This window comes from Oncorhynchus nerka, linkage group LG6, assembly GCF_034236695.1.
Source record: "Oncorhynchus nerka isolate Pitt River linkage group LG6, Oner_Uvic_2.0, whole genome shotgun sequence".
Classification (NCBI taxonomy): Eukaryota; Metazoa; Chordata; class Actinopteri; order Salmoniformes; family Salmonidae; genus Oncorhynchus; species Oncorhynchus nerka.
Window position 1 is genome coordinate 41385522 of NC_088401.1, and position 13046 is coordinate 41398567.

The following is a 13046-nucleotide window of genomic DNA, read 5'->3' on the forward strand; positions in this document are numbered from 1 at the left end:
AATTCCCTATTCTACTTAGATTATGTTGGAGAGGCTTCCATTTATAGAACACCCTCTGTGTTCTGTTAGACAGGTAACTCTTTATCCACAATATAGCAGGGGGGGTGTAAAGCCATAACACACAAGCTTTTCCAGCCGCGAACTATGATCGATAATGTCAAAAGCCGCACGGAAGTCTAACAAGACAGCCCCCACAATCTTTTATCAGCAATTTCTCTCAGCCAGTCATTTGTGTAAGTGCTGTGCTTGTTGAATGTCCTGCCCTATAAGCATGCAGAAAGTTTGTCAATTTGTTTACTGTAAAATAGCATTGTATCTGGTCAAACACAATTATTTTCCAAAAGTTTACCAAGGTTTGGTAACAGGCAGATTGGTCGGCTATTTGAGCCAGTAAAGGGGGCTTTACTATTCTAAGGTAGCATTAATGTCTTTTGCTTGCCGCCAGGCCTGGGGGCAAACACTTTCTAGTAGGCTTAAATTGAAAATGTGGTTATATCGTCCACTATTATCCTCAGTAATTTTCCATCCAAGTTGTGACCAGACAGAAGCCACTCCTCAGTTGTATTTATTTGATTTATTTTACCTTTATTTAAGTAGGCAAGTCAGTTAAGAACTAATTCTTATTTTCAATGATGGCCTAGAAACATTTGGTAACTGCCTTGTTCAGGGGCAGAATGACAGATTTGTACCGTGTCAGCTCGGGGATTAGAACTTGCAATTTTTTGGTTACTAGTCCAATGCTCTAACCATTAGGATACCCTTCTGTAAAAGGCACACTAAAGACTCTGACCATGAGAAACAAGATTTTGTGGTCTGATGAAATCAAGATTGAACTCTTTGGCCTGAATGCCAAGCATCACGCCTGGAGAAAGTCTGGCGCCATCCCTATGGTGTGCTATGGTGGTGGCAGCATCATGCTGTGGGTATGTTTTTCAGTGGCACGGACTGGGAGACTAGTCAGGATCGAGGGGAAAGATGAACAGAGCAAAGTACAGATATATCCTTGATAACCTGTTCCAGAGCACTCGGCACCACAGACTGGGGCCAAGGTTCACCTTCCAACAGAACAACGACCCTAAGCACATAGCCACGACAACGTAGGAGTGGCTTCGGGACAAGTCTCTGAATGTCCTTGAGTGCCCCAGCCAGAGCCCGGACTTGAACTTGATCAAACATCTCTGGAGAGACCTGAAAATAGCTGTGCAGCAATGCTCCCCATCCAACCTGACAGTGCTTGAGAGGATCTGAAGAGAAGAATGGGAGAAGTCTCCAAATCCAGGTGTGCCAAGCTTATAGTGTCATACCCAAGAAGACGTGAGGCTGTAATCGCTGCCAAATGTGCTTCAACAAGGTACTTAGTAAAGGGTCTGAATACTTATGTAAATGTATTTTAATAAGGTAAAATATATAAATTTGCAAAATGTCTGAACCTGTTTTTACTTTGTCGTTATGGGGTATTGTGTAGATTGAAGGAAGAAAATAAAAATACAAATCTTAGAATAAGGCTATAACCTAACAAAGTGGAAAAAGGCAAGGGGTCTGAATACTTTCCGAAGCACTGTGCATTTTGTATATTTTTTTAATGTCCTGCCTTGTGTGCACATTCGGTAGTACTGTATATCCTGGTATGGTACAGAAACGTTCCGAAAATATGTATACCACCCAACTCTAATTGCAACACAATAGTAATACATTTTGATATGTGAATTTCAAGTAGGATAGGCCTAGACAACTGCACTCGATTCTCTGTGACGTGACTATCATTCTGTTCAACGTCAGACCACTTCTTGCAAACACTATCATTAATGTGATGATGGCTGTTCATCAAATAATTACATACCAAATTCAATTACGCAATTAAATGAATCATAACAATTAAGTAATCATCTGTGGCACCATGGGAAATGTATTTAACGAGTTTACGTTTCTCGAATTAACTCAAGAATATCAGAATATCTCTACTATCCGTCATCCATCAATCATTTGCTCCTATTTCCGTCTCATTCTGAACGTCGTAATATTCTATAAATCTACACAAACCCTGGTCTACATAATGACTCAGCGATACACAAATTGGCTTAGTTAATTAATTTACTAAATAATCACACAGAAATACTTTAACACACACACAGGAGATATTGATTACTGACATAATGCAATGCAAAGTCCCTGGTGGACTTTCCCGAAATGACAGCTGGTTACACAATGAAAGGGGGGTGTAAAAGGGCGAGAGGAGAGACAAAGGAATTCAACTATCGTACGTAATACGCTCATTGTGGATTTAGCACCCTAACAATCGCTCATTCGGATTTAGAAATGCAATGTACATATTTACGTGTATGTCTTTGTCGTCTCTCTTTGTTGAAATCGCCAGGCCTATTTTATGGGGAGTCAGTCGACAAAGTCTTTGGTTGTCCACCAGAGGTCACCATGCTGTTTGTAGTCGTAACTTCTTGGTCTCGGAGTGTCTGTTAGAAACGATCCTCCAAAGGTGTACCACGCGGTGTTCAGAGATGCTTGTTAGAATAGATCCTTTTGAGGTATCTATGGTGGTGAAAGGAATTATATTACATATACAGCTGCTGACTGAATGTGTACCGGTAGTCTAGTTTTCACCGCCACTCGTTGAGAGTTTGAGGGCTGTTGTGGAAATTTCCTGTATTTACCAAATCATGAGAGCAAACCACACACAAGTCAAGAGTTAGTTATCACAAAATCCATCTTTAATTATATGAGCTCCATCACAACCCTGTGACTTTAAGATCAATTCAGTGTCTATAAATGAATTCTCTGAGCGTCCCTTACACATTGCAACTGAGATCCTTTATAGCAAAGACACACAGCCAGATGGCATTAGGCATAATTTATCGTTCAGCTTTGTCTCCTAAACTGTTCCTTTCTCAAACTCAGAACCTAAACAAATCCTCCATATCAACAGGCATATATCAAATCCACCCTATCTTGACAAGATCACAGAGACACATTGACATTGTGGAGCCAAGAGATACACGCTTGACCTCTCTGCGGCCCAAATAACTTAGTCTTGACAGAGACCAGATAACTGCAAACCCCGCCACAGTATTATAAAAAAATAAACATTCTGATGAGAAGTAACTTACAAACATATGATGAATATAAAACATCTTACCTATGTTACCAACTAATTCTGATTATTCCCCAACAGGGCCTTACCATTTTCTGGTCTAGTAGTTTTAAACCATTTTACACGCCAGTAGCAACCCGGCATGTTTTGGTCTGGTGGAGTCTAACCATTCATGACGTTCGGCTCAACACCTTCCGCCTGCTTGGTCTCTAGAGAGAGAACCATTTGTAACGGAACTGGTCCAAATGGTTGATTATTCAGGATACAGCTAGAACTACTACACACCGGTAACAACCCAGCAGTTTTTGGTCTCTATTTAAATGGCAAGCATTTCAATGTGTAGCCACCGCTCCACGTTTTCTGGTGTCATGTAAATTTCATTAGGAGTCCTTTTTATAAGCACTCTGGAAAAAGGGGTGTTCCATCCGTTTGGCATAATGTCCATGTCCGTGTGGTTACTGACATGGCTAAAATCCCATTTCATCTTCTCACAAATAGTTTCATATTTAATCATAAGTTTTACAACATTTAGATGTAACTCTGACATACATTGTGAAAGCTTGTAAAGTTACAATGTTTCCGTTATAACGTCTTTAATGATATCACAAATGATAACATAATCATTGTTTGGATCACCACCGACCATTTCCCACATTCTTTATGTTAGGAATATTGTTTCATTATCCATTTTTGGATGTTGAAGTTCTTTGGGCAAGAACCTCTGTAACCTCTGTAGAACCTCTCACATTCCATTCTTGGATACTGAGAGGCAGAGGGAGAAAGTTAGAAACCATTTGCGACTGGTCGTTAAGTTGTTATTCCTCAGGTGGGGGGGCGGGGGCTGCTGCGATCTTTGATCCTTACCCGTGAGGGAAAGTCATGACAGTCTTGTCACTTTTCCATAGAAGCGCTGAAACCCCTCACAGATATTTTAATTCATAGCCAGTTGAATATATAAAAGCAAAGGCTTGCATGAGTGTGAGAAGCGACGCAAAATGTGTTCTGTTCTCGCCGCCACATTGAGTATTACATTCCGGCTTGGCCAGTCCCTAGATGGACACCTGTGCCTGCTAGCATTGTCTCTGACTGGTGCTTGGCCAGTGACCTTCCTCTGAAACACTAGATGGGCTAGTGAGCATTAGATCCTGTTAAAAGTTTGCTATACGTCTTCACAGTAGTCAAGTCGCACAGCATACGGTGGATAATTCTTTACTTTATCCTCCATGACGTTAAATAGTGCCCTACGGGAATGCATCCCAGTGTTATAGCTGATGCAAGTAGAGTACTATTGGAATGACTTAGTTCTCATCTGGCTGTCTAACTTTGACAATCCGAAAACTAGTCTGTCTATTTTTTTACTTAACAATGGAGTATTTATTTGCTTTCAGGTGGATAACCGGCCCAAATACTATGGGAGAGAGTAAGTTGGCTTATTTCCATTTGGAATTTATATACAAAACTAGCTGTTTATCCAGTCAGTATCAGTATTTCCAATGTTCTGTCTTTTCCCCAGGTACCATGGGATGGTCTCCAGAGAGGAGGCTGACCAGCTGCTGAGTGTGGCAGAGGGCAGTTACCTCATCAGGGAGAGCCAGAGGCAGCCTGGGACCTACACACTGGCCCTACGGTTAGGCACACGCGCACACCCTTTCTACAGATTAACTTTCCAAAAAAGTGTGATTCATGACTTGTTTTTGGTTAGTTTTTAAACTTTTTTTTTTTTTTTTTTGGAGTTTCACCACTTTTTTCTCCCCAATTTTAAGGGAGGTTTTGGCCGGCCAAACCCTCCCTTAATCCGAAAGACGCAGGGCCAATTTTGCGACGCCTCATGGGTGTCACGGCCACCTGTGAGAGAGCCTCGAATCCGGGTCTGTAGTAAATGCCTCAAGCACTGTGATGCAGTGCCTTAGACTGCTGCGCCACACAGGAGGTAGTTTTTAAAATGATTAACACATTTTTACAGCTTTGTTATTTAACCTCAAGTCTAAGTAATTTGGTAGGGCGGGGGTTCTACTAAGCTAACATATGGAATTGCTTTAAGATCATCATAACATGAATCATTTCGCTATTTGATTTAGAATTTTAGGAACCCTTTAGGTACGCTATATATACAAAGGTATGTGGACACCCCATCAAATGAGTGGATTCAGCTATTTCATCCACACCTGTTGCTGACAGGTGTATACAATTGGACACATTGACAAACATTGGCAGTAGAATGGCCTTATTGAAGAGCTCAGTCACTTTTAACGTGGCACCGTCATAGGATGCAACCTTTCCAACGAGTCAGTTAGTCAAGTTTCTGCCTTGCTAGTAGACCTGCCCCAGTAAACTCTAAGTGCTGTTATTGTGAAGTGGAAACGTCTAGGAGCAACAACGGCTCAGCCGCGAAGTGGTAGTGAACGGCCGTGACCGGCCAGTGCTAAAGCGCGTAGTGCTTAAAAATCGTCTGTCCTCGGTTGCAACACTCACTACTGAGTTCCAAACGGCCTCTGGAAGCAACGTCCACATAATAACTGTTCGTCGGGAGCTTCATGAAATGGTTTTCCATGGCTGAGCAGCCGCACACAAGCCTAAAATCATCATGCGCAATGCCAAGCGTCGGCTGGAGTGCTGTGAAGTTCACCGCCATTGGACACTGGTGCAGTTGAAACGCGTTCTATGACGTGATGAATCATGATTCACCATCTGGCAGTCCAACAGACAAACACACAGTGCCAACTGTAAAGTTTGGTGGAGGAGGAATAATGGTCTGGGGCTTTATTTATTTTTCTGTCTTGAGGCTTCCCTCAAACACTTTCCATCCCATATCTCCTTTGGTCACGCTAAAGCAGAGGTAATGAGTGTTTAGGGCAGCGTTTGAAATTCTCAAGCAATGAGGTTTTGAAATGCAAATAAACTGCATTGCTTCCTCCTGGATATCTGATAGAAGAATAAGAAGGCGTTCTTTTCTCTCTGCTTAAGTGCCTCACCCTTGCTGATTCTCTGTTATAGTTGATTTCCATATATATATATATATATATAATCACCTCCTGTGTAAGGGTGGGTGGAAAATGGTGCCCCACTATGGGCTGCCTTGGTTCTGAATTTGGAAAGGTTGTATTTTGGGTTAGGTAATGAACTTTGGGTCTGGTAAGGATTCTTAGCTAGTTCGTTTAGTCCCCTGAGTTCTTTGAAGCATCTCCCCTTATTTCCCATTGACAGATGATATTGAAATATTGGTCTCTGGCATCTACCCAATGATGAAGAATTCCTTGCATTGTTCTGGCTCATGTTGTGCACAGTGATGGGATTTACTGATTTTGTTGTTTGGCTCTTTTGCGGCATGAGGCCTTTTTCCTGTGAGATGAGGATGTACTTATTTATTATTATTTTAAAAAAATTGCATTCGCTATACACTTGCTGTATTGACCAGCTCTAATAAAGGTCTCCATTATTTATAACCACTAAATTCAGAGAAGAAATTATTTGATCTAGCTGTCATTAATGGATATAAAAACCTCTTAGACCTTTTGTGAAAATGATTTCATTTTGTTTTCCACTGATCTAGGGTATGAGGAAACGGAGGCAGGCAAAGGGATTTTATTCCTTTAGGGTCGGCTCTTCTCGTGTGTGTGTAATCATCCAAAGAGTTTCCTTTTTCCACCCAGCTGTACGGCCTCCTTATTCTCCCCGGCTAAGACAGGGTGTAAAAACGCTCTCCTACCCATGGAAACTGATTGTCACAGATTTTCTTTTCTTTTTTGTCTTCATCTTCCCCCCTTCTATCCTGGATCCAGCTTTGGAAATCAAACCAAGAACTTCCGCCTCTACCATGATGGGAAACACTTTGTCGGGGAGAAGCGCTTTGAGTCCATCCACGACCTTGTGACAGATGGGCTGATCACACTCTACATCGAGACCAAGGCAGCAGAGTACATCGCTAAGATGACCATTAACCCAATCTATGAGCACATTGGCTACACAACACTCAACAAGGAGCCCACGCTGAAGAAACACTTGCCCGTGTGCAAGGAGGTTCCCGATGGGCCTGCTCCACAGGGAGAGCGGGTTGACGAGGAGAAAGGGGTAAGGAACAATCTTACACTGTCCTGAAAATGTCAGTCTTTTACTGTACTAGAAAAGGAAACAAATGGAGCAGATGCTGAAATGAATCCAATGCGAAAACCAGGCAGAAGTAAAAAATGTTCCATGTCAAGTAATTCCCAGATCTACTATTCTAAAGTGCAGAAAGTTGGTAGCACTGCTCTTGTTGCTTACCGAAAAAAAGTAGACACAACATTTGCTGGTGTGTGGTTGTGTGTATACAGTGCATTCTGAAAGTATTCATACACCTTGACTTTTTCCTAATTTTGTTCTGTGACAGCCTTATTCAAAAATGCATTAAATAGTTTTTTTCCCTCATCAATCTACACACAATACCCCATTTTGAGGAAGAAAAAACAAATGTATTAAAAATATAAGACTGAAATATACTATTTACATAGGTTTTCAGGCCCTTTACGCAGTACTTTATTGAAGCACGTTTTGGCAGCAATTACAGCCTCAAGTCTTCTTGGGTATGACGCTTCAAGTTTAGCACACCTGTATTTGGGGAACCTCTCCCATTCTCCCATACAGATCCTCTCAAGCTCTGTCGGCTTGGATGGGGAGTGACGCTGCAGAGTTATTTTCAGGTCTTTCCAGAGATGTTTGATTGGGTTCACGTCCAGTCTCTGGCTGGGCCACTCGCGGACATTCAGAGACTTGTCCCGAAGCCACTCCTGCATTTTCTTGGCTGTGTGCTTAGGGTTGTTGTCCTGATAGGTGAATCTTCGCCCCAGTCTGAGGTCCTGAGCGCTCTGGAGCAGGTTTTTGTCAAGGATCTATCTGTACTTTGCTCCATTAATCTTTCCCTCGATCCTGACTAATCTCCCAGTCCCTGCTGCTGAAAATTATCCTCACAGTGTGATGCTGCCACCACCATCATTCACCGTAGGGATGGTGCCAGGTTTCCTCCAGATTTGGCATTCAGGCCAAATAGTTCAAACTTGGTTTCATCAAACCAGATTATCTTGTTTCTCATGGTCTGAGAGTCCTCTAGGTGCCTTTTGGCAAACTCTAAGTGGGCTGTCATGTGCCTTATTCAGATCCTTTGCTATGAGACTCGAAATTGAGCTCCGGTGCATCGTTTTTCCATTAAGCATCCTTGATGTTTCTACAACTTGATTGGAGTACACCTGTGGTAAATTCAATTGATTGGACATGATTTGGAAAGACACACAGCTGTCTATATAAGTTCGCACAGTTGACCGTGCATGTCAGAGAAAAAAATCAAGCCATGAGGTCAAATGAATTGTCCTTAGAGCGCCGAGAAAGGATTGTGTCGAGGCACAGATCTGGGGAAGTGTACAAAAAATATTCTGCATAATTTGAAGGTCCCCAAGAACACAGTGGCCTCATTCTTAAATGGAAGTTTAGAACCACCAAAAGACTCTTCCTAGACCTGGCTGCCTGGCCAAACTGAGCAATTGGGGAGAAGGGCCATGGTCAGGTGACCAAGAACCCGATGGTCACTCCGACAGAGCTCCAGAGTTCTTCTGTGGAGGTGGGAGAACCTTCTAGAAGGACAACCAATATCTGCAGCACTCCACCAATGAGGCCTTTATGGTAGAGTGGCCAGACGGACAGCCGCTTGGAGTTTGCCAAAAGGCACCTAAAAGACTCTCAGGCCATGAGAAACAAGTAATGGGACTGAATATTTATGTAAATGTAATAAATAAGTCTGTTTTTTAAATTTTTTTATAATAAATTAGCAAACAGTAAGAACAGTGAGAACCTTATCAACGGTCAAGAATGGTGATGGTTTGGGGTTGCTTTGCTGCCTCAGGATTTGGACAACTTGCCTTAATAGAACAGAGCAGAATTCATGATTATATATCAAGAATTCTACAGGAGAATGTCAGACCATCAGTCTGAACTGAAGCTGAAGCGCAGCAGGGTCATCCAAAACACTATCAAGTCTACATGAAAATGGTTAGGTAATGATCATGCTGTTTAATCAGCTTCTTGATATGCTAACCCATCCACCTGACGGGTGTATCTTGGCAAAAGAAAAATGCTCACTAACGAAGACGTAAACAAATCTGTGCACAAGATTTAAGAGAAATAAGCTTTTTGTGTTGAACATTTTAACATTTAATGGAAGCCTATCCAACAGAATCCAGGTAAGGAAGGTGGGTACTTGGCTTCACAGTCCAGAACAGACTATGGGAGGTAGACAGTACTACATAGAGCCATGACTACATGGAACTCTATTCTACAGCAAGTAACTCATGCAAACTAGTAAAATTAGATTTTTTTAAAATGATAGAAATACACCTTATGGAACAGCAGGGACTGTGAAGCAACACACGCATAGGCACAGACGCATGCATACAAACACAAGATGACATACTCGCTATACACACCCGTACATGGCTTTTGTGTTGTAATTATGTAGAGAAGGGGCCTGAGGGCACACACTTAATGTGTTGTGGAATGTATTGTATTGTTTTTTAAATGGTATAACTGCCTTGATTTTGCTTGACCCCAGGAAGAGTGCAGCAGCTAATGGGAATTTATAATAAATACAAGTTCCTCTGCCCCAGAGGTGTGTGCTCAGCCCCCTGCTGTACTCCCTGTTCACCCATGACTGTGTGGCAACTCGATCATGAAATTGGCTGATGAGACAACAGTTTGTAGGCCTGATTACCAACAATGACGAGACAGCCTGCAGGGAGGAGGTTAGAGCCCTGGTGGAATGGTGCTATGAAAATAACCTCTCCCTCAACAAAACAAAGGAGCTTATTGTGGAATACAGAAGACTAAAGAGGGAGCATGCCCCCAACAATGCCTCTAAAACCTCAGGTATGCTGAAGAAACTCTGCATGACCCTCACAAACTTCTAGAGGCTCAGCATTGAGAGCATTCTGTCAGGCGGCATCACCGCCTTGTCCAGCAACTGCTCCGCCCTCAACCGCATGGCTCTCCAAAGGGTAGGTGCGGACAGCCAAATGCGTCACCAGCGCCATGCTGCCTCCCCTCTAGGACTACAGCACCCGGTGTCAATGGAAGTACTTTTTGGAGTCGGAAAACATATGGGAGTAAAAAGTCCATATTTTCTTTAGGAATGTAGTAGAGTAAAAGTTCTCAAATATAAACATGAAGTACAAATGCCCTAAAAACGACTGAAGTAGGACTTTACAGTATTTTTTACTTAAGTACTTTCCACCACTGTTCCAATATTACTAGAGATATTGAACCACTAGTCACTTCCCGTTTCACACTTTAAATACTGTATCCCCAAACATAGCTTGTTCTAATATTTCTACTAATGTACATTGTATTTTAGTTACACTGTTTAATTTAACCTCTTACAGCTACCCCCCTACTTTTTTCAATTTCCTCCTGAAGACATAACCAAATCTAACAGCCTGTAGCTCAGGCACAGAACCAAGGATATGCATATTCTTGGTACCATTTGAAAGAAAACACTCTGAAATTTGTAAATGTGAATTGAATGTAGGAGAATATAACACAATAGATCTCGTTTAGATAATACAATGAAAAAAAACATATGTTTTAAAAAATATATATATCATCATCTATACTTATTAATACTTATTTTCCACCATAATTTGCAAATAAATTCATTAGAAATCCTACTCATTTTGTCTGTCATAGTTGAAGTGTACCTATGATGAAAATTACAGGCCTCATGTTTTTAAGTGGGAGAAGTTGCACAATTGGTGGCTGACTAAATACTTTTTGCCCCACTGTATATATAGAGTACAGGGAACATATGGTTGAATATATTATTATGACCTGCAAGATCTACTGTCTCCTTTTTATATTATGATATTTCAGCTAGATCTACTGTCTTTATTATATTACAACAGACCCGCTGTATCTACTGTCTCCATTTCAAATAAAATAAAATCAAATTTATTTATATAGCCCTTCGTACATCAGCTGATATCTCAAAGTGCTGTACAGAAACCCAGCCTAAAACCCCAAACAGCAAGCAATGTGGGTGTAGAAGCACGGTGGCTAGGAAAAACTCCCTAGAAAGGCCAAAACCTAGGAAGAAACCTAGAGAGGAACCAGGCTATGTGGGGTGGCCAGTCCTCTTCTGGCTGTGCCGGGTGGAGATTATAACAGAACATGGCCAAGATGTTCAAATGTTCATAAATGACCAGCATGGTTGAATAATAATAAGGCAGAACAGTTGAAACTGGAGCAGCAGCACAGTCAGGTGGACTGGGGACAGCAAGGAGTCATCATGTCAGGTAGTCCTGGGGCATGGTCCTAGGGCTCAGGTCAGTTGAAATTTCACTTTGGCCATTGTTGTGGGCCTGCCCTCCCCTCAACAGCCTCAAATAGTCTATTTTATTTGGGGGTGGGGTGGGGCGGCAGACACACGCATCTCACATTTCATGACATTACATGTTTATATATTGCTTCTAAAATGTAAAAAAAATCACAAATAAAATGTTATAATATTAATTTCAAACAAGGGCATTGGCATGATAAGAACTTACCAGTCCAAAACGATGTCCTCTCCCGTTCAAAAAATATTCCTCCACAATCGCTAAATGAATTGTCCTACAAAAATCTCTGTCTCACTTTCCCAATCAATTTATTCTAAAATTGTGTGTACATCTGTATATTTAGACTTAGATTTAGCTTTCCCTGACTTGGTCGCCATAATGATTGATATGTAAACAGCTGAATCTGCGCGTTTACCAAACAATGCAGTGCGTAATATGTGTTTCTCCTTCCGGTATGAAACTTCAATAGCGAATGACTCACTTTACGCTGGAGCTTACTACATGGGTTGGTCTTGCAACACATAAACATGACCTACTGCCGTTTACCTCAGCTCATTGGCAATCTACCCAGCTAGATTTCAAGACTATCAGTGGTCATTGGGTTAAAAGACAGTCAATCAACGAAACAGCGGTCAAATCATTGGTGCACAATGATGTCATGACTTGTTGTCTTCAAATCGGTTTCTTTCAGTCAATACGTCCCGCGAAATGACCCATCAGGTTTGATTGTGTTACAAACAAACCAGTTGATTGCAGTGAAACTAAACATGACTAGGAAAGTCACGTTCTGTGTGGGTTATTTACCTGGAATGTGTCGTCGTCAAATGGAATGAGATGGAATTCACGACACAAGCTGTTCACAAAGTGTTTCGTGTTAGGCTATAAAAACAGATTTTATCAAACAAAAGATCATTCATTGTGTAACAATGAGCATTGGAATTGCAAACAGACGAAGATCGTCAAATTTAAACAATTTATTTTAATGCAGTTTGTGATTATGTTACGCCTGTGCTGGTTAAAATAGTTTTTTTATGGGGCTCTATGCTCAGATAATCGCATCGTATTCTTTCGCAGTAAATCCTTTTTTAAATCTGACAACGCACTGGATTAGCAAGATTCTATGCTTTCGATACATGTGAGACACTTGTATTTTCATGAATGTTTAATATGACTATTTATGTAGCGATCACCGTATGTTGTGGAATTTCAGCCCGCTAGCGGGTTCCGTGCGCAGAGAGGTTAAACACAACACACATTTATTTATATACTGGACTCACTCTAGTGTATCTACTGCTGTGTATTGATAATTCTTAGTTTGTGTAAATTCCCCTGGTGTTCATAAACTATATATGCAAAAGTATGTGGACACCCCTTCAAATTAGTAGGTTCGGCTATTTCCGCCACACCTGTTGCTGACCGGTGTATAAAATCGAGCTGTACAGCGGAAGTACATTTTTTTTTTAATCAGTTGAACAGCTATGCAATCTCCATAGATGGAACATTGGCAGTAGAATGGCCTTACTGAAGAGCTCGGGGACTTTCCAACGTGGCACCGTTGTAGGATGCCACCTTTTCAACAAGTCAGTTTGTCA

The 13046-nt window shown here is 41.5% G+C and overlaps 1 protein-coding gene across 2 annotated transcripts in view; it reads left to right on the plus strand.

Annotated features, from left to right (window-relative positions):
• Positions 1–13046, plus strand: part of LOC115130450 (N-chimaerin) — a 54526-nt gene that overhangs the window by 15060 nt on the left and 26420 nt on the right. For both annotated transcript variants that reach the window (XM_029661616.2, XM_065019569.1), the window contains exons 4-6: positions 4492–4523; positions 4617–4730; positions 6883–7171. In XM_029661616.2, the coding sequence (XP_029517476.1) occupies positions 4492–4523; positions 4617–4730; positions 6883–7171 (435 nt within the window). The remainder of the gene's footprint in view (positions 1–4491; positions 4524–4616; positions 4731–6882; positions 7172–13046) is intronic.